Consider the following 22393-nt stretch of genomic DNA (forward strand, 5'->3'; position numbering starts at 1 on the left):
GTCAGCCTTCCTGCTCCTATGATGCTGCTTGGCCTGCTGTGTTCATCCAGCTCTGCACATTTGGAATTGATGCAGTTCTCCATAATTTGCAGTTTGCCCACAGCAATTTGACTCAGCTTTGCCAATTCTGTAGGCAATTGCGAAACTCCTGCTGTAAACAAGACAGCTCACAGAGGAGCAGATCTAATAACGGCAAACCAGATGACCATCGCAGAGCTCAAACATACTACCATGGGGCAAATTACTCCCCTTCAGTTCTCTTCTCAAAGGCAGGTCTGACCCATCCCGGAGAGCCCAGGAAGAGCAAATAAGGCTACTCCCAAATCGATCCCGTTCGGAAAGGGGAATCAAACACCCGACTGTTAGCAACGGCCTGACTTACCATCTGGCCAACTTAGCTAACCAGTCCCTCCCATGGAGTGTGAGTTACTGTGGGCAATACACGCCTTTACAAGCATGTTGCAACCACACCCAGAGATCTGGGTGTTCAGGTCCATTGTACCCTGAAGGTGGCAATGCAGGTGGATAGAGTGGTCAAGAAGGCATACGGCATGCTTTCATTCATCGGACAGGGTATTGAGTACAAGGGTTGGCAGGTCATGTTACAGTTGTATAGGACTTTGGTTCAACCACATTTGGAATACTGCGTACAGTTCTGGTCGCCACATTACCAAAAGGATGTGGATGCTTTGGAGAGGGTGCAGAGGAGGTTCACCAGGATGTTGCCTGGTATGGAGGGCGCTAGCTATGAAGAGAGGTTGAGTAGATTGGGATTATTTACATTAGAAAGACAGAGGTTGAGGGGGGACCTGATTGAGGTCTACAAAATCATGAGCGGTATAGACAGGGTGGATAGGAAGAAGCTTTTTTCCCCCAGAGTGGGGGACTCAATTACTAGGGGTCATGATTTCAAGGTGAGAGGGGAAAAGTTTAAGGGAGATATGTGTGGGTGGTGGGTGCCTGGAACGCGTTGCCAGTGGAGGTGGTAGAGGCGGGCACGATAGCGTCATTTAACATGTATCTAGACAGATACATGAATGGGCAGGGAGCAGAGGGATACAGATCCTTGGAAAATAGGCGACAGGTTTAGATAGAGAATCTGGATCAGCGCAGGCTTGGAGGGCCGAAGGGCCTGTTCCTGTGCTGTAATTTTCTTTGTTCTTTGTTCTTTGTTCACACAGTGATGGTGGGGGCTCCAGCCTTGATTCCATCACTTGCTGATCAGGAATCTCTCCCACTCTTACTAGAGCACGGGGACCGCAGTGAATCGAGAAGGCAGCTCACCACCACATGTTCCAGGGCAACGAGGGCAATCAATGCTGGCCCAGCCAATGACACCGTCTCCCATGAGTAAATAAAAACATTTAAAAACACACACCATCAGTGACTTTTGGAAGGATTTTTCCATCTGTTTAGCCACTTTATACCGTCCTGAATCTGGCAGAGCACTTTGCTGGCCCAGAGGGAGGGACACTATCCACTGGCATGCAAGATTTGAACCAAAGATAAAAACATTGGGCAATAGATGACTGGGAAGTTTTATTGAATTTGGTAATGAGTTGTGTGAGTCACTGCTGGGCCCAGCATTTATTGCCCATCCCTAATTGCTCAGAGAACAGTTCAGAGTCAGCCACATTGCTGTGGGTCTGGAGTTACATGTAGGCCAGACCAGGTAAGGATGGCAGCTTCCTTCCCTAAAGGTCATTAGTGAACCAGATGTGTTTTTCCTGATAACCAACAATGGTTTCAGGTCATTGTTAGACTCTTAATTCCAGATTTTTATTGAATTCAAATTCCGCCATCTACAGTGGTGGGGTTTGAGCCCAGGCCCCCAGAATATTATCTGGGTCTCTGGATTAACAGCACAGTGATAATACCACTAGGCCATCGCCTCCCCAGTAAGCACAGCAGACTGAGTAAGGACGGCTGATTTAGTTCCCTAAACAGAGTTAATGAACCAGATGAGTTTTTACAACAATTGGTAATGGTTACATGGTCATTATTGAACTAGCTCTTTATTCCAGTTTTTGAACTGAATTCAAAGTTTACAGCATTGAACCCAGTCTGGGGTTTTGGATAACTCTGTGCTACTGCCTTCCCACTGACTCGAGCAAGTTTACCCTGACAATGTCTGTGAATCATTTTACGTTCTTGTTTTAATTGAAAGAATTAAAAAACAAAAACAGGCATGTGTCAGATTGGAAACACAGAAACTAGGAGCAGGAGTTGGCCATTCGGCCCTTTGAGCATCACAGCTGACTCTCTACCTCAATGCCAATGTGCTCACTTTCTCCCCATGGCTCTTGATGCCTTTAAAATCTAGAAATGTTTGCTTTGCTTTCTTGAAATATATTCAGAGATTCAGCCTCCACTGCCTTCTGTAGTAGAGAATTCCTCGGGTTAACAACCTCCAGAGTGAAGACACTATTTCTTATCTCTGTCCTAAATGGTATATCCCATATCCCGAGACACTGTGTCCCTAGCTCAAGACTTGCCAATCAGGGGAAGCATCCTCCCTACATCTGGCCTGTCCAGCCCTGTTAGAATTTTATACATTTCAATCAGATCCTCTCTCATCCTTCTAAACTCCAATGAATACAGGCCCATTCCAAACAATCTCTTCTCATGGACAATGCTGCCATCCCTGGTATCAGCCCAGTGAACCTTTGCTGCACTCACTCTATGGCAAGTATATCCAAAACTGCACACAGTTCTCCAGGTGTGGTCTCACCAAGACCCTGTATGACTGCTGTAGGCTATCCCTGCTTCTGAATTCCAATCCTATTGCAATGAAGACCAATTGGGCGTAGGTTTGGTCGCCTAGCCTGAGGAAAGCCATTCTTGCTATGGGGGGAGTCCAGTGAAGGTTCACCAGACTGATTCCCAGGATGGCAGCACTGATATATGAGGAAAGACTGGATCGACTAGGCTTGTGCTCACTGGAATTTACAAAAATGAGGGGGGATCTCACAGAAACATAAAATCCTGACAGGACTGGACAGGCTAGATGTGGGAAGAATGTTCTCAACGCTGGAGAAGTCCAGAAAGTAGGAGTCACAATCTAAGAATAACGGGTAAACCATTCAGGACTGAGATCAGGAAGTATTTCTTCACTCAGAGAGTTGTGAACCTGTGGAATTCTCTCCCACAGGAAGCTGTTGGGACCAGTTCATTAGAGGGAGATGGACATGGCCCTTGTAGCTAAAGGGATTAAGGGGTATGGGGAGAAAGTGGGAATGGGATACTGAGATTGCATGATCAGCCATGATTGTGTTGAATGGTGGTGCAGACTTGAAGGGTCGAATGGCCTACTCCTGCACCAGTTTTCCACGTTTCTATGTTTCTATACCACTTGTCTTTCTAAATGCTTATTGCACCTGTCTGTCTACTTTCATTGACTGGTGTACAAAGAACCCCAGATCCCTCTGTATATCCACACTTCCTAATATATCAGGGTGGCATGGTGGCACAGTGGTTAGCACTGCTGCCTCACAGCGCCAGGGACCTGGGTTCAACTCCACCCTCGGGCAACTGTCTGTGTGGAGTTTGCACATTCTCCCCGTGTCTGCGTGGGTTTCCTCCGGGTGCTCCGGTTTCCTCCCACAGTCCTAAGATGTGCAGGTTAGGTGGATTGGCCAAGCTAAATTTCCCGTAGTGTTCAGGGATGTGTAGATTAGGTGGGTTACAGGGGGATGGGTCTGGATGGGATGCTCTGAGGGTCAGTGTGGACTTGTTGGGTCAAAGGCCCTGTTTCCACACTGTAGGGATTCTATGATCGATGATTCATCATTTAAATAATACCCTCCCTTTCTGTCTATCACAGCAAAGTGTATAACTTCACATTAGCCATGTTGTACTGCACTTGCTATCTATTTTTTATTTATTCATTTGGGGATGTGGGCATCACTAACTGGGCCAACATTTATTACCTGTCCCTAGTTGCCCTTGAGAATGTGGTGGTGAACTGCCTTCTTGAACTGCTCCAGTCCATATGTATGTCAGAGGGTCAGTACTGAGGGAGTGCCGCACTGTCAGAAATGCCAACTTTCAGATGAATCTCTGCTGAGGCCTAGCAAGTGAGTGTAAAAGATCTCTTGGCATTGTTTTGTAGAAAATTAGGGGAGTTGTCCCGGGTGTTCTGGCTAACATGAAAAAATCAGATCATCACGTCTTTGCTGTTTGTGGGAATGTGTCATGGTGGATTAGTTGCTGTGTTTCCTACAACACAATTTACACTTCAGAAAGGCTTTTTATTGCTTCTAACTTACTTTGGGATGTCTTGATTTGCTAAAACCTACTACAGAAAAGCAGGTTGATCTTTCTTCTTGTTACCAGCAACCTCAAAGAACAAACTGGGTGATTGTAAAAGGGATATCAAGACAAGAATTTGTTCTTTCACCAGTGATCAAAAGCCCAGAGGAATTGGAGAATTGCCTTAGGAATGAGAATCATCAACAACACTCATTCTGCCACTAACACGGTAAACAGAGGAACAAATGAAGACTTTCAGGAACAAATCAATCCAGTTTGTACACAACTGAGGGAAAAAGATATACACTCTGATAGTGACAGAGGGAGGACCTTCCAGCGTGCAATGCCACAATAAATGGAAACAATCAGAACAAGACAGTAAATGTAACTATCTCAGAAGCACTGTCACATCCTCAGATCAAAAGCTGTCATCCTAAAAGCCAAAAAAGGATTGGACCAAATGAAGCACCCTATGAAAAACCATCAGCCTGAGTCAGACAATCACAGAGATGTCCAACACAGAAAAAGCTATTTCGCTCATTGAGTCCATGCTGATCAAAAACAGCACCTAAAAATTCTGATCCCACTTTCCAGCACTTGGCCCATAGCCTCGGCATTGCAAGTCCACATCTAAATACTTCTTTAATGTTGAGGGTCTCTGCTTCTCCCAGCCTTACAGGCAGTGAGTTCCACATTCCTGCTATCCTCTGGGTGAAAAAGGTTTTCCTCACATCTCCTGTAAACCTGCTGTCCCTTACCTTAAATCTATGCCCCTGGTCATTCATCCCTCCATCAAGGAGAACAGTTTCTTCCTACCTACCTTATCTATCCCCCTCATCGTTTTATACACCTCAATCATCTCTCTTCTCAGTCTCTTCTGATCCAATTAAAACAGCCTCATGAAAAGGAATCTGGTTTGTAAAATGTTGTATGAGATCAGTGATGAATCATGGAGAGGAATCTTGGGCCATTGGGAAAGGTGATGAAAAAAAAACAGTTTGGGCCTGAGGAAGCATCCTCAGGGAGAGCTGGATGGAGACAGCATGAACAAAGTATTGAATGATGCCAGAGGCATAAGATCTTAAGGGATCTCAGACTATGAGTAGGCCATTCAGCTCATCGAGTCTGCTCTGCCATTCAATGAGATTAATGATGATCTAATCATCCATAGCTCCACAGAATCACAGAATCCCTACAGTGTGGAAGCAGGTCATTCAGCCCATTGAATCCACACCGACCCTTCAAAGAGCATTCCGCACAGACCTACCATCCCCCACCCCATCCCTGTAACTCTACACTTCCCATGGTCAATCCACCTAACTTGCGCAACCTCCACTTTCCTGCCTTTTGCCCAACCTTCGATTCCCCTCCCGATTAAAGGTGTACGTATCTCAGCCTTGAACATATTTGATGATCCAGCCTCGACAGCCCTCTGCAGTAAAGAATTCCATAGATTCACTGCCCTGGGAGAAGAAATTCCTCCACATCTCCATCTTAAATAGGTGACCCTTTACTTTGGCCCTGAAACTATCAAAGGAAGACAAACGGAAATCTTCAAACACCTTCAGTCACTGAAAAGAAGCAAGCAGGTGCAGCAGGCAGTGAGAAAGGCAAATGGTATGTTGGCCTTCATAGCAAAAGGATTCAAGTACAGGAACAGGGATGTCTTGCTGCAATTGTACTAGGCCTTATTGAGGCTAACCTGGAGTATTGAGTGCAGTTTTCATCTCCTTATCTGAGGACAGATGTTCTGCTGATGGAGTGCAGCGAAGGGTTACGAGACTGATTCCTGGGATGGCAGGACTGATCAATGGAGCGAGACTGGATTGATTAGGACTATATTCACTGAAGTTTAGAAGAATGAGGGGATCTCATAGAAACCAAAAAAATTCTAATAGGACTTGACAGGTCAGATACAGGAAGGATGTTCCCGATGGCCGGGGAGTACAGAACAAGGGGTATTAGTCTAAAGATACAGAGTAGGCCATTTAGGACTGAGATAAGAAGGAACGTCTTCACCCAGAGTGTAGGGAGGCTGTGAAATTCTCTGCCACAGAAAGCGGTTGAGGCTAAAACACTTACTGTTTTCAAGGAGTTAGATACAGTCCGAAGGGCTAAAGGGATCAAAGTGTCTGGGGAGAAAGTGGGAACAGGGGACTGAGTTGGATGATCAACCATAATCATATCGAATGGTGCAGCAGGCTCAAAGGGCTGAATGGCTGACACTTGCTCCTCTTTTCTATGTTCCTGTGTTCTCTGTGTAAAAGGATTGGAGCCTAACTTTTGTTGGAAGGTTTAACCAAAGAAGAGAAAGAAGCCAACAGTGAAGGAAGCAGCTCCACAATGTTAAAGGCTGACTTAATGATAGCTCAAACATCGAGTCACAGGTAGACAGGGCAGTGAAGAAGGCTTTTGGCACACTGGCCTTCATCAGTCAGGGCATTGAGTACAGAAGTTGGGAAGTTATGTTGCAGTTGTACAGGATGTTGGTGAGACCTCACTTGGAGTATTATGTTCAGTTTTGGTCACCTTATGATAGGAAGGATGTTATTAAACTGTAAAGAATGCAGAACAAATTTACAAGGATGTTGTCAGGAGTCAAGGGACTGAGTTATAGGGAGGGGTTTGACAAGCTAGGAAGTTTTTCCTTTAGACCATAGAAGACTGAGGGGGGGATCTTCTTTTTTTATTCATTCACGAGGCGAGGGCATCGCTGACTAGACCAGCATTTATTGCCCATCCCTAATTGCCCAGGGGGCAGTTAAGAGTCAACCATATTGCTGTGGGTCTGGAGTCACATGTAGTCCAGACCAGGTAAGGATGGCAGTTTCCTTCCCTAAAGGACATTAGTGAACCAAGTGGGTTTTTCCTACAATTGACAATGGATTCATGGTCATCATTAGACTCTTAATTCCAGATATTTATTGAATTTAAGTTGCACCATCTGCCATGGTGGGATTCAAACCCAGGTCCCCAGAACATTGTCTGGGTCTCTGGATTAACAGTTCAGCGATAATACCATGAGGCCATCACCTACACCTTATTGAAATGTATAAGATCATGAGAGCCATGGAGAGGGTGAATGCACTTAGGCTTTCTCCCAGGGTTGGGGAATCGAGGACTAGAGGGCATCAGTTTAAGGTAAGAGGGGAAAGAATACTTGGGAGCCTGAGAGGCAACTTTTTTTACACAGAGGGTGGTACGCATATGGAATGAGCTGCCAGCGGAAGTGGTTGAGGTGGGTACATGAACAACATTTAAAAGGCATTTGGACAAATACATGAATAGGAAAGGTTTAGAAGAATATGGGCCAAGTGCAGGGAAATGGGGTTAGCGTGGATGGACATTTTAGTCGGCATGGACCAGTTTGGACAAAGAGCCTGTCTCCATGCTGTAGGACTCTGTGGCTCTATGGCAGGACTGATTGGAAGACCACACCTGCCCACGTGTCTCAGCACCACAATCAGATGAAGAGAAGCCTCAAACATTCAGATTTCCGTACCTATTTCCAAATCACTTTTGGAGAATACGAGCAATAACCACTCCTGAAGCTACCATTAAATCAAATCAATCAGCTAGCCTCTGAAAACACCAGCTCGGCAGCACATCTCATCAGGAGCAACAGATTATGAGCAAAGTGCTCAGTTAAACTGTTACCTCTTAGGATAATGGTGTGTATTCCAAAACTGCATTCTCTTCAGGGGACCCTTATTGAAACATACAAGGTTCTTGGGACTTGATGGGTTGATGTGGAGATGTTTCTTCCTGTTATACAGGAGTCTCAGACCAGAGGGTATCATCTCAGATTAAGGGTCACACATTTAAGACAGAGATGAAGAGAAATTTCTTCTCTCAGAGGGTAGTGAATCTGTGCAATTCTCACTACAGAGGGCCATTGAGGCTGGGGCATTCAAGGCTGAGATAGATTTTTATTCAATTAGGGAATCAAAGGTTATGGGGAAAAGACAGGAAAGTGGCGTTGAAGATTATCAGATTAGCCATGATCTCATTGAGTAGCAGAGCAGACTTGATGGGCTGAATGGCCTACTTCTGTTCCTATATTTTATTGTCTCTTGTTATTAGGATGTATATCAAACATTTGCAGTTCCTCAGATACTGAAGCAGTCCATGTTCAAATGCAACAAAATGTGGACAATATTCAGGCTTGGGCAAACAAATGGGAATTAACATTTGTACCACACAAATGCCAGGCCATCTCCAATAAGAGACTATTTAATCCCCACCCTTTGGCATTCAACGGCGTTACCATCACTGAATCCTCCACTATCAACTTCCTGGGGATTACCATTGACCAGAAACTCAACTGGATTCACCACATAAACACAGCGGCTACCACAGCAGGTCAGAAGCTGGGAATACTGTGGTGAGTAACTCACCTCCTGACTCCCCGAAGCCTGTCCACCATCTACAAGGCACAAGTCAGGAGTGTGATGGAATACTCCTCACTTTACCTGGATGAGTGCAGCCCTAACAACACTCAAGAAACTTGACACCATCCAGGACAAAATAGCCCGCTTGATTGGCACCACATCCACAAGTATCCACACCATCAGCACTCAGTAGCAGCAATGTGTACTATATACAAGATGCACTGCAGAAATTCACCAAGGATTCACAGACAGCACCTTCCAAACCTACAGCCACTTCCATCTAAAAGGACAAGGGCAGCAGGTACATGGGAACACCACCCTCTGCAAGTTCCCCTCCAAGCCACTCACCATCCTGACTTGGAAATATCGCTGGGTCAAAATCCTGGAACTCCCCGCTCCGAGGGCATTGTGGGTCTATCCACAGCACATGGACTGCAGCGGTACAAGAAGGCAGGTCAGCACCACCTCCTCAAGGGCAACTAGGGACGGGCAATAAATGCTGGCTCAGCCAGCGACATCTATACCTCATGAGTGAAGAAAAAGAAAATCCACATAAATCCTATCTGTCCCCTCTTGAATGTGATCCCACCTTTCCTCTGATGAAGTGGGCAGATCATATCTGCTGAAACTAGCTGAGGTCTAACAAGGTGTTTTTCACAGTTTCAGCATTTTATGTTCAGCCTGATCCAGGAGCTCTTGTGAGATTCAGAAGGATTCTGCAGGCCTTCAAGGTTTATAGATTGTGGCCAAAGCTCTCTCACTTTGCCCTTGAGTTGACCCACTGTTTGACTTTGGTGACTTGAGTCACAGTACAGCTGGTAGTGCCTGCTCACTGATTGTGCCAGCAAATGTCATGGGTAATTTACTGATGAATGCTGACATTCTACCACTTCACAAGTAAGGAGGTCAGCCAGGATGATTACACAAACTAATGCTTTCTGAACACGGGTGGAAAATTATTCAAAGGCTTTTCAAGAGGTGTCCCCTCATTTATTTGTCGGCAGCTTGAATACTGTCCCATTGAACACCCCAGCACTGTCTAATCTTACCACCCATTCAGATAGCCCTGCAGTGCCCTTTGAATATGTTAAATGTATGGGCTGGGACTTTAGCTGTTTGCTCCGGAGACAATCAGATTCATTGTCAAGCTGGCATTTAAGGCTAGCTTAAGAGTTCTCCAAATGACTTTTACTAACTTAAAGCCCCTCAGTCATTAGCTACAGCAGCTTAACACTTTGAGTGCTGGATCTACCTTAACTGGCCCCTAGTCAAACGAGTAGATTTGTGTCAATGTTTGTTTTGAACAAACAGTTACAACAAACAGACAGTTCTTTTTGATCTTCATATATGTCGACATTTCTTTCCATTCACCGCTCCAATGTGGAATCGCACACATTTGTCTGATACCATCCACTTTGTGTGACAGCAAGTTCCACATTCTTCTCACTCTCTGGCAGAAAAGAGGCTGCTCCTGAATTCTCAGCTGGATTTATGAGGAACTGTCTCAGATTAATGGCCCCAGGTTCTGGTCTCCCCCAACCTGAAATGCTTTCTCCCTGTCGACCCCATCAGGTTTTCAAAGGCACCTGTCAGGTTACCCCACAATAATCTCCTTTGGTGAGAAAAAGAATCTGAGTCTTTCCCAACATTTATATAAAGGATAATTATGTGAAGGATAGGGTTCCAAAGGCTGCGGGGAAAGATTTCAGCCTCCCTTGTGGGCATGAGGTCAACAGCAATTCACCTGTGTGTAAAAGATTTGATCAATTTTGAGGGCATTGAAACTGAAAGGTTGCAGAGAAGCTTTATGAGGATGTTGCCAATACTGGAGGGTTTGAGTTATAAGGAGAGGCTGGGACTTTTTTCCCTGGAGCACAGGAGGTTGAGGGGTGACCTTGTAGGAGTTTATAAAATCATGAGGGGCATGGAAAGGGTGCATAGCCAAGGTCTTTTTCCCAGGATAGGGGAATCCAAAACTAGAGGGCATAGGTTTAAGGCAAGAGAGGAAAGATTAAAAAGGGACCTGAAGGGCAACTTTTTCACACAGAAGGTGGTGTTTTATATGGATTGAACTGCCAGAGAAAGTGGTAGAGGCAGATTCTATAAGAGGTTTCAAAAGACAGCTGGATTTGTATCTGAAAGTGATGAATTTAGAGACCTACAGAGATCAGGCCAGAGAATAGAAATAGCTGAGTAGCTCTTTCAGCAGTCGGTGCAGATAAGATGGATTGAATGGCCTCTTTCAGCACTGTAAAATTGTTTGGTTTTATGAGATTAATCCTCTTCTGCTGTCCTCAATGGCCCAGTGGTATTACCACTAGGTTACAGATGTTCTGGGGACCTGTGTTCAAATCCTGCCATGCTAGACGGTTGAATATAAATTCTAATTAAAATATCTGAAAGTAAGAGTCTAATGATGACCATGAAACGACTGTTGAGGAAAACTTTTCTCTGTCACTGATTTTCTTTAGGGAAGGAAACTGCTGGCCTGCATGTGACTCCAGACCCCCAGCAAGGTACTCCCTGAGCAATAAATGTTGGCCTGGTCAGCAATGCCCACCTCCAACGAGTGAGTAAATATTAAAAACCAACACTTTCCTGCTCTGTCCCTCAGCCCTGGGCAGCTCCTAATTTCAAGATATAATACACTCAATGTCCACTGTTCCCTAAGGAAGAGGTTTACGAGTCAAAGTATTTTCTTTCAATGAAATGGCATTGCTCTATCCTGAGGCTGTCAGCTCATGTTCGAGACTGTCGAACCAGAGGAAAAAGATTCTTCACATCTAACATTCGAATTCAATATGTCTCAATGACAGTGCGGTACTCTCTCAGTACGATGCTGTGACAGTGCAACACTCCCTCAGCACTGACCCTCCGACAGTGCGGCACTCCCTCAGCACTGACCTTCCGACAGTGCAGCACTCCCTCAGTACTGACCCTCCGACAGTGCGGCGCTCCCTCGGTACTGACTCTCCGACAGTGCGGCACTCCCTCAGTACTGACCCTCTGACAGTGCGGCACTCCCACAGCACTGACCCTCCGACAGTGCGGCACCCCCTCAGTACTGACCCTCTGACAGTGCAGCACTCCCTCAGTACTGATCTTCCGACAGTGCGTCATTGGGATTTGGGAGTCTTGTGAGATGGAATGGAGATATGGTGACAATCTCATTCTGGAGTTAAATTGGACAGCAGGGACAAACCAGAAAAGAGCTAAGTGGGCTGTGAGCTCAGTGTTTATCTGTCATACTCACCCTCGCTCCCCGTTTCCCAGGAGGACCCATTGCACCAGGTGGGCCTGGAGGACCCTGCCATGAGAAAGAAAGATTAATAAATCACAGAATTATTATGGTGCAGAGGAGGCCAATTAGCCCATCATATATGATGTACAAAACTAAATTAATATTCACCAGAAAGAAATTTTACAGCACCAAAACAAGAAATTCAGCTCAACTTATTTTGTTATTCATTCATGGGATGAGGGCAATGCTGGCTGGGTCAGCATTTATTGCCGATCTCCAATTGCCCCTTGAGAAGGTGGGGGTGAGTTGCCTTCTTGAACTGCTGCAGTCTATGTGCTGTAGGCCGACTCACAATACCCCTAGGGAGAGAATTCCAGGATTCTTACCCAGTGACACTGATATATGGGATGGTGAGTGGCTTGGAGGGAAACTTGCAGGGAATGGTGTTCCCATGTATCTGCTGCCCTTGTCCTTCGAGATGGAAGTGGTCATGGGTTTGGAAGGTGCTCTTTGAACGAACTACTGAGCCATTTGTCGCTAGAACAAAATCCTGGAACTCTCTCCTTAATGGTATTGTGATACTTTAATAGATGATGACCCAGCCAGTGATCCCCACATCCTATGAATGAAGAAAAGTGATTTGTAAACATGAGTTCTTCCAAAACCCAGCTAGATGTTTCTTAACATTCAGTAAATTCTGTTCCATTATCACCTTTTGTACGTTCTGACTTATGTTGACTCCCAATCAGGCAGTGTGTTGACTTTAAAATTTTCATCCTTGTTTCAGATCCCTCTGTGGCCTGGCACTTCCAGATCTCTAGAATCTCCTCCATTCCCAAAATCCCCCAAAATATCAGCCCCCTGATAATTCTGACATGTTGAGTTTGCTCACTATCGATGGCTCCACATTGGAAACCACATCTTCAGTTGCCTGGTCCCCAGGCTGTAGAAATGCTTCCTTAAACCTGTCAACTGTGCTACGTCACTTTCTGTTCTTAAATCAGATCTTTAAACATACATCTTCAATCAAGCCTTTGGTCACCTAGCCCAATGTTTCCTTATGTGGCTCAGTGTATTTTATAATGCTCCTGCCATACGCCTTGGCTATATAATTCTAAGCTGTTGTCTTCGTCTAGAAAGGTTTCTTTGTAATTGAAACCACATCAGTTCTGACAAAATCTTTTCAAGAGCTTTGAAAATGTCTTGAAAGTAAGAAATCAAACAAAGTTGCAGTTCTTCAATCAAAAATGAACACAAGAAAAGAGGGCCAATCAGCCCATCAAGTCTGATCCTGAGCATCCAAATTGCCCACACTCTGATTCACTCCAACAAGTTCCAAAACAGCAGTAAAATAGTGCAGATGCTGCAAATCCTAAACTAAATGGAAACAGAAGACACTGGAAACACTCAGCTGGTTCAACAGCTTCTGTGAGAGACAGATGAAACGCTTGACATACTGTGGTTATTTCACTAGACAAGAGACGTCTAGACTAATCATGTGGCAAGGGTGAGTTAAATGGCAGCTGGAAAATCTCAATTCAGTCCATTAAATAAATTTGGAATAAAACACAAATCTCAGCAAATGGTTACTGTCAAAGTACTGGATGGTGTCTTTAAATAAAAACATCTGGGTCACAAATATCCTTTTGGGAGGGAAATCTGCCATCCATACCTGGTCTGGCTTACACATGGCTTCATACCCACAGTAATGTGGGTGAACCAAACCCAGAAATGTCCCAGCAAGCCTGTCAGGTATAGTTAAGATGATAGCCCAGGACCACCTCCATAACAGCAGCAATTAGTGGCCTTTTCCAGTGATCCTTCTGCTCTATGCAGAAGGGATTAACAAAATTCTGCTCTTCTCTCTCTCTCGTTCCACACACTGTGCAGAGAGTTACTGGAATCTTCTAAATGCGTTGTCTCCACCAGCACAGTTAAGGAAACAGCAAGCAAAGCCCGATCATTTAGAAAGTTCAGCGTCATTTTCCACTGGGAGATTCTGAGGAGTATGGTCAGAGTGAGTAGAAAGCAGCCATTCCGCTTAGTTGAAGGGTCAATAATAAGGGGGCATAAAGGGCCCTCCTGTGGCCACAGTGGTAGTGTCCCTACCCCTGGACCGGGAGGCCCACGTTCAAGTGTCACCTGCTCCAGTGGTGTGTAATAACATTTCTGAACAGGCTTATTAGAGTGGCGTGGTGGCTCAATGGTTAGCACTACTGCCTCACAGTTCGATTCCATCCTCGGGCAACTATCTGTGTGACATTTGCACATTCTCCCCGTGTCTGTGTGGGTTTCCTTCAGGTGCTCTGGTTTTCGCTGCACAGTCCAAAGATGTGCAGACTAAGTGGTTTGGCCATGCTAAAATGCCCATAGTGTCCAGGATGTGCTGGCTAGGTGGGTTAGCCATGGGGAATACAGCGTTGTGGGGATAGGGTAGAGGGTGTAGGTATGGGTGGGATGCTCTTTGGAGGATTGGTGTGGACTCATTGGGTAGAATGGCCTACTTCCACATTGTAAAGATTCTATGATTCTAAAAGTAGGTAACTAGGGAGTACAATTTTAAGGCGAAAAGCAGGAGTTTTAGAAGGGATTTGACGAAAGTGTTTCTCACCCAGAGGGGTGGTGGTGGTGGTGGTCTGGAATTCACCGCCGGGGAGGATAGTTCAGGTGGGAAACCTCACAGCCTTTAATAAGCAGTTGGATGAGCATTTGAAATGTCATAACATTGAAAGCTGTGGACTTAGTGCGGGAAAGTGAGATGAGTGTAGATTTACTCTAGCTTTGGTGGCATAGACTTGATGGGCTGAAGGATCTCTTTTCTACTGTACAAATGATTCAGTAAAACAGCTGATTGATGCAGGAAAAGCAACAAAGTTTGCAATTACATAGCAGCTTTAGTATAGCAAAGTATTCCAAACGTGAGAATCTGTATTAAGCTCCATCCATCCTTATGATGTCATACAGTCCTGGCTGGGGAAATGGTGAGATTAGCTCTGGATCTCAAAGGGAACAGATGTGTCATCAATGTTTCCCAATGTTTTAGCAGCAAAGTCTAACCTGTTAACGTAGCTTGTATATAGTCACTATCATGCAATAAAACTTCATCTTGTTTCAGACAAGAGCATCTTGTCGTTATGAGAGAAAGATTGCAAAAGCAGAGTATTTTGGCAGGAAGAAAGAACAGAGTTTTCCTGAAATGGAGAAGGACTGCAGAATGCCAAAGCGCAAAGAGATTGGGATGTTCAGGAGTCTGAGTCACCAAAGGTCAGTAAGTAAGTACAGTACATATTCAAGAAAGCCAATGGAAAAGTTCCAATGGGCCAAATTTTCAGTTGTTTCAGCGGCGGGAGTCCGGGAGGAAGCGCGAGGGCAGCCTGGGAAGGTGAGCTTTTCGGTTATAAAAGTCTTACCTCGCGTGACTCCATTTTTGGACTAAGTGAGGTAATATATTTGGGCGGTTGCTTTACCCGAAACACTACCTAGGTAGTGTCTCCCACCCATCCTCCTCCTCTAACCAAACAAAAAGGTTCTGAGCGCTGATTTGGTAAGGCTACTAGTTTTTTTTTATTTGTCTGTTTGGGAATTCAGAACAGTGGGAATGGATGTTAGGGCAGTTGTATGCTCCTCCTGTAGAATGTGGGACGTAAGGGTCACCACTAGTGTCCCCACTGACTTCATCTGCGGGAAGTGCACCCAACTCCAGCTCCTCAGAAACCGTGTTAGGGAACTGGAGCTGGAGCTGGATGAACTTCGGATCATTCGGGAGGCTGAGGGGGTAATTGAGAGGAGTTACGGGGAGGTAGTCACACCTCAGGTACAGGAAAAAAGTAGATGGGTTACAGTCAGGGGACGGAAAGGGAACAGGCAGACAGTGCAGGGATCCCCTGTGGCCATTCCCCTCAAAAACAAGTATACCATTTTGGATACTGTTGGGGGGGACGACTTACCAGGGGTAAGCCATGGGGTACAGGTCTCTGGCCCAGAGTCTGTCCCTGTTGCTCAGAAGGGAAGGGGGGAGAGGAGGAGAGCATTAGTCATTGGGGACTCCATAGTTAGGGGGACAGATAGGAGATTCTGTGGAAACGAGAGAGACTCGCGGTTGGTGTGTTGCCTCCCAGGTGCCAGGGTCCGTGATGTCTCGGATCATGTTTTCGGGATCCTTAAGTGGGAGGGGGAGCAGCCCCAAGTCGTGGTCCACATAGGCACCAACGACATAGGTAGGAAAAGGGATGGGGACGTAAGGCAGAAATTTAAGGAGCTAGGGTGGAAGCTTAGAGCTAGAATGAACAGAGTTGTTATCTCTGGTTTGTTACCCATGCCACGTGCTAGCGAGGCGAGGAATAGGGAGAGAGAGCAGTTGAACACGTGGCTACAGGGATGGTGCAGGAGGGAGGGATTCAGGTACCTGGATAATTGGGGCTCATTCTGGGGTAGGTGGGACCTCTACAAACGGGATGGTCTACACCTGAACCAGAGGGGTACCAATATCCTGGGGGGGAAATTTGCTAATGCTCTTCAGGAGGGTTTAGACTAATTCAACAGGGGAATGGGAACCTGAATTGTAGCTCCAGTGTACAGGAGGTTGAGAGTAGTGAGGTCATAAATAAGGTTTCAAGGTCGCAGGAGTGTACCAGCAGGCAGGAGGGTGGTTTGAAGTGTGTCTACTTCAATGCCAGGAGCATCCGGAATAAGGTGGGTGAACTTGCAGCATGGGTTGGTACCTGGGACTCCGATGTTGTGGCCATTTCGGAGACATGGATAGAGCAGGGACAGGAATGGTTGTTGCAGGTTCCGGGGTTTAGATGTTTCAGTAAGATCAGGGAAGGTGGTAAAAGAGGGGGAGGTGTGGCATTGTTAGTCAAGGACAGTATTACAGTGGCAGAAAGGACGTTTGATGAGGACTCGTCTACTGAGGTAGTATGGGCTGAGGTTAGAACCAGGAAAGGAGAGGTCACCCTGTTGGGAGTTTTCTATAGGCCTCCGAAAAGTTCCAGAGATGTAGAGGAAAAGATTGCAAAGATGATTCTGGATAGGAGCAAAAGTAACAGGGTAGTTGTTATGGGGGACTTTAACTTTCCAAATATTGACTGGAAACGCTATAGTTCGAGTACTTCAGATGGGTCAGTTTTTGTCCAATGTGTGCAGGAGGGTTTCCTGACACAGTATGTAGATAGGCCAACAAGAGGCGAGGCCACATTGGATTTGGTACTGGGTAATGAACCAGGCCAGGTGTTAGATTTGGAGGTAGGTGAGCACCTTGGTGATACTGACCACAATTTGGTTACGTTTACTTTAGCGATGGAAAGGGATCGGTATATAAAGCAGGGCAAGAGTTATAGCTGGGGGAAAGGCAATTATGAGGCGATGAGGCAAGATTTAGGATGCATAGGATGGAGAAGGAAACTGCAGGGGCTGGGCACAATTGAAATGTGGAGCTTGTTCAAGGAACAGCTACTGTGTGTCCTTGAGAAGTATGTACCTGTCAGGCAGGGAGGAAGTGGTCGAGCGAGGGAACCGTGGTTTACTAAAGAAGTTGAATCTCTTGTCAAGAGGAAGAAGGAGGCTTATGTAGAGATGAGGCGTGAAGGCTCAGTGAGGGCGCTTGAGAGTTACAAGTTAGCCAGGAAGGACCTAAAGAGAGAGCTAAGAAGAGCCAGGAGGGGACATGAGAAGTCTTTAGCAGGTAGGATCAAGGAAAACCCTAAAGCTTTCTATAGGTATGTCAGGAATAAAAGAATGACTAGAGTCAGATTAGGGCCAGTCAAGGACTGTAGTGGGAAGTTGTGTGTGGAGTCCGAAGAGATAGGAGAGGTGCTAAAAGAATATTTTGCGTCAGTATTCACACAGGAAAAAGACAATGTAGTCGAGGAGAATACTGAGATACAGTCTATTAGACTAGACAGGATTGAGGTTCATAAGGAGGAGGTGTTAGCAATCCTGGAAGGTGTGAAAATAGATAAGTCCCCTGGGCCGGATGGGATTTATCCTAGGATTCTCTGGGAGCTAGAGAGGAGATTGCAGAGCCTTTGGCTTTGATCTTTATGTCGTCATTGTCTTCAGGAATAGTGCCAGAAGACTGGAGACTAGCAAATGTTGTCCCCTTGTTCAAGAAGGGGAGTAGAGACAACCCTGGTAATTATAGACCAGTGAGCCTTACTTCGGTTGTGGGTAAAGTGTTGGAAAGGATTATAAGAGATAGGATTTATAATCATCTAGAAAGGAATAATTTGATTAGGGATAGTCAACACGGTTTTGTGAAGGGTAGGTCGTGCCTCACAAACCTTATTGAGTTCTTCGAGAAGGTGACCAAACAGGTGGATGAGGGTAAAGCGGTTGATGTGGTGTATTTGGATTTCAGTAAAGCGTTTGATAAGGTTCCCCATGGTAGGCTATTGCAGAAAATACGGAGGCATGGGATTGAGGGTGATTTAGCGGTTTGGATCAGAAATTGGCTAGCTGTAAGAAGACAGAGGGTGGTGGTTGATGGGAAATGTTCATCCTGGAGTTCAGTTACTAGTGGTGTACCTCAAGGATCTGTTTTGGGACCACTGCTATTTGTCATTTTTATAAATGACCTGGATGAGGACGTAGAAGGATGGGTTAGTAAATTTGCGGATGACACCAAAGTTGGTGGAGTTGTGGATAGTGCGGAAGGATGTTGCAGGTTACAGAGGGACATAGATAAGCTGCAGAGCTGGGCTGAGAGGTGGCAAATGGAGTTTAATGCGGAAAAGTGTGAGTTGATTCACTTTGGAAGGAGTAACAGGAATACAGAGTACTGGGCTAATGGTAAGATTCTTGGTAGTGTGGATGAGCAGAAAGATCTCGGTGTCCATGTGCATAGATCACTGAAAGTTGCCACCCAGGTTGATAGCGTTGTTAAGAAGGCGGACAGTATGTTAGGTTTTATTGGTAGAGGGATTGAGTTTCGGAGCCATGAGGTCATGTTGCGGCTGTACAAAACTCTGGTGTGGCCGCACTTGGAGTATTGCGTACAGTTCTGGTCACCGCATTATCGGAAGGATGTGGAAGCATTGGAAAGGGTGCAGAGGAGATTTACCAGGATGTTGCCTGGTATGGAGGGAAGGTCTTATGAGGAAAGGCTGAGGGTGTTGAGGCTGTTTTCGTTAGAGAGAAGAAGGTTAAGAGGTGACTTGATAGAGGTATACAAGATGATCAGAGGATTAGATAGGGTGGACAGTGGGAGCCTTTTTCCTCGGATGGTGATGGCTAGCATGAGGGGACATAGCTTTAAATTGAGGGGTGATAGATATAGAACAGATGTCAGAGGTAGGTTCTTTACTCAGAGAGTAGTAAGGGCGTGGAATGCCCTGCCTGCAAAAATAGTAGACTCGCCCACTTTAAGGGCATTTAAATGGTCATTGGATAAACATATGGATGATAATGGAATAGTTTAGGTTAGATGGGCTTCAGATTGGTTTCACAGGTTGGCGCAACATCGAGGGCCGAAGGGCCTGTACTGCGCTGTAATGTTCTTTGTTCTATGTTCTAAATTCTATCCTTTATTGCAAGAGGAGTTGAACATAAAAGTGCTGATGTTTTATTCAAGTTAGGGCATTGGTGAGACCACAATGCAAATACTGTATGTGGTTTTGATCTCCTTCTTTAAGGAGAATGTAAGTGCATTGGAGGAAGTTTGCTGGATTGATCCCTGGAATAAGTGGGTTGTTTTATGAGGGAAGATTGAACAACTGGGCTTGTTTCCCCTGGAGTTTAGGAGCGTGAGGGGTGACGTGATTGAAGTGTATCAGATCCTGAATGGCCTTGACAAGGTGGATGTGGGAAGGATGTTTCTTCTTTGTGGGTCAGTCCGGAACCAGGAACCAATTTTAAAAACATCCGTGTCACTCTTTTAGGACCGAGAGAAGAGAATATCTTTTATCTCTCAGTGCTGCGTGACTTTGGACCTCTCCACCTCAGAAGGTGGTGGTGGGAGGGGGGCGTCACTGAATTTTTTTTATGACAGGGATGGAAAGATTCTTGTTAGGCAGGGGATCAGAGGGCATTTGAGCAGATGAGAGTGTGGAATTTGAAATACAAACAGATCAACCACGATCTTATTGAACGGGATAGCAAGATTGAGGGGCCGAGTGAATTACTTCTGAAGGTACTGTCGGAGGGTCAGTAGTGAGGAAGGCCGCACTGTTGGAAATGTTGTCCTTTGGATATAACATTAAACTAAATCATGCCTGCCCTCCCAGTTGTTGATAAAATATCCATTCCACTGTAAGAGCAGGGGTTTCCCTCTGCGTATCTATCCCTTATGCAGCATCATATCAATTGTTTAGCTGGACACTATGACTATGTTTTTTTGTGGGAGCTTATTGTTCACAAACCTGGCCCGTATTTTAGGGAAGAAAACTGCCATCCTTACCTGGTCTGGCCTACATGTGACTTCAGAGCGCAGCAATGTGGTTGACTCTTAACTGCACCCTGGGCAATTAGGGATGGGCAATAAATGCTGGCCTAGCCAGCGACGCCCTCATCCCATCAATGAATAAAGAAAAAAAATTTCCTTCATTACAACCGTAACTGCCTGTCGAAAAGCACTTTATTGGAGATTGAACACTTTTGGATCCCCTGAAGTCGTGGAAGGTGCTACATAAATGCCGGTGTATTACTCCTGTCTCTGAAAGCAGCACTACTGTGTAAACTGATGAACATCAGCCATGACACGTTTTGCCCCCAGACATTGTCTAGTACATTGTAAAATGATAACTTGTTACACACTACTGTATATTCTATCAAATGACTGATCACTGTTCTTTATAGGTTTCTGGAAGCAATAAAAATGAATCATTGAAATTTTATGTTGCAATTTTCAACAGAATAAACATACAGTTGGTTTGTCTCAACTGGTAAATTGCAGCTGGAAGCTTTATTTTCCAGTTGACAACACAAACTGAGAGAGAAATATTGGCCATAAATTTCACTAAAGAATGATAATGTGATATGAAAAGCAAAATGTAACAAAAAAAGTACAAAACATAACCGTTAGGGGCCATCTGAAAGTTTTGCCTCTATTTCTGCGGTCTGCTTAGGATTGGAAACACATACTCAATGTCCACTTTACTATCTGCAAGGTCTCAATCGATGGTCAGTAATTAGCATTCGGTCTTCAAGGGACCTGCACCCCCCGACAGTTCAGCCTTTCCAAATGTACGTCATAATTTCGGCTCCTATACTTCAGTCTTTTCACATGGTCTTCAGTCCTTCAATATCAATTTACACTGATCTATATCAAACTACAGATTTATATCAAACCAGACTGAACAATATATATCAAACTGTGTGAATCAATATCAATGTACAATCAACCTACAATCAATTTTATAATCTACACTGATCTATACCTATCAATTGAAATCAATTGATATTAATTTATGCCAAACTGTATGCATCTAATTGATCTACAATCAATCTATACCAATCTATATGAATGTACGGTGATCTGTATCGATCTACAGTGATATATCAATCCACAGGAATATATAATTATATAAACATATCTTACTGGAGTTTGATATATCTCTCAATCAGCAGTGATCTGGATCAATTTACAATGATCTGTATCAATCTATATCAATCTGTATCCATTATACTGAGCTTTCAAAAATCCTATTGCTTTGATGCCTGGTATCAAACAAGAAGGTAACATTGATATGTGGGGAGAGGCTTCGTTGTCAATAAGAGTTTGCAGTTCAGCTCTCAGCCTGGATCTGGAAGCTAAAACGCAGGTAGCTGTGTCCTGGAATTACAGATTCATTAGGGTAGCATTGAGCAACACAATTACTTTAATACAGAGAGAGCAGGAACTGCAGATGCTGGAGCATCTGAGATAACAAAGTGTAGAGCTGGATGAACACAGCAGGCCAAGCAGCATCAGAGGAGCAGGAAGGCTGACGTTTTGGGTCGAGACCCTTCTTCAGAAAAAAAGAATATATTTTTCTGGCCTGCTGTGTTCATCCAGCTCTACACATTGTTATCTCACAATTACTTTGATGCCCTTTTGGCCATGTAGACTCATTTTAGGAGAAAGCAGCTGCAATGCAGGTAACTTCCCTTAAAGCAAATATACACCTCCAGAAATGTACAATCGTAACATGTGGAAAACTATCACTAACACCTTCCACCCCAACCTTAAGTTTATCTGGACCATCTCTAACACCTCTCTCCCCTTCCTGGACCTCTCTGTCTCCATATCGGGCAACCACCTAGAAACTGATACTCATTTCAAGCCCACCGACTCCCACAGCTACCTAGAATACTCCTCCTCCCACCCACCTTCCTGCAAAAATGCTATCCCCTATTCCCAATTCCTTCGCCTCCGCCGCATCTGCTCCCAGGATGAGGCATTCCACTCCCGTACATCTCAGTTGTCCTCGTTTTTCAAGGACTGTAAATTCCCCTCCTCCGTGGTCGAGAACGCCCTCAACCGTGTCTCCCACATCTCCCGCACCTCATCCCTCACACCCCGTCCACGCAATAA

The 22393-nt window shown here is 45.1% G+C and overlaps 1 protein-coding gene across 1 annotated transcript in view; it reads right to left on the bottom strand.

The window, feature by feature from the left end:
- LOC109937347 (collagen alpha-1(XXIV) chain) overlaps window positions 1-22393 on the bottom strand; it is a 180451-nt gene that overhangs the window by 67579 nt on the left and 90479 nt on the right. Inside the window, exon 4 of the mRNA XM_048601567.1 lies at window positions 11896-11949. Within this exon, the coding sequence (XP_048457524.1) occupies window positions 11896-11949 (54 nt within the window). The remainder of the gene's footprint in view (window positions 1-11895; window positions 11950-22393) is intronic.

Source organism: Rhincodon typus, chromosome 10 (assembly GCF_021869965.1).
Source record: "Rhincodon typus isolate 14 chromosome 10, sRhiTyp1.1, whole genome shotgun sequence".
Classification (NCBI taxonomy): domain Eukaryota; kingdom Metazoa; phylum Chordata; class Chondrichthyes; order Orectolobiformes; family Rhincodontidae; genus Rhincodon; species Rhincodon typus.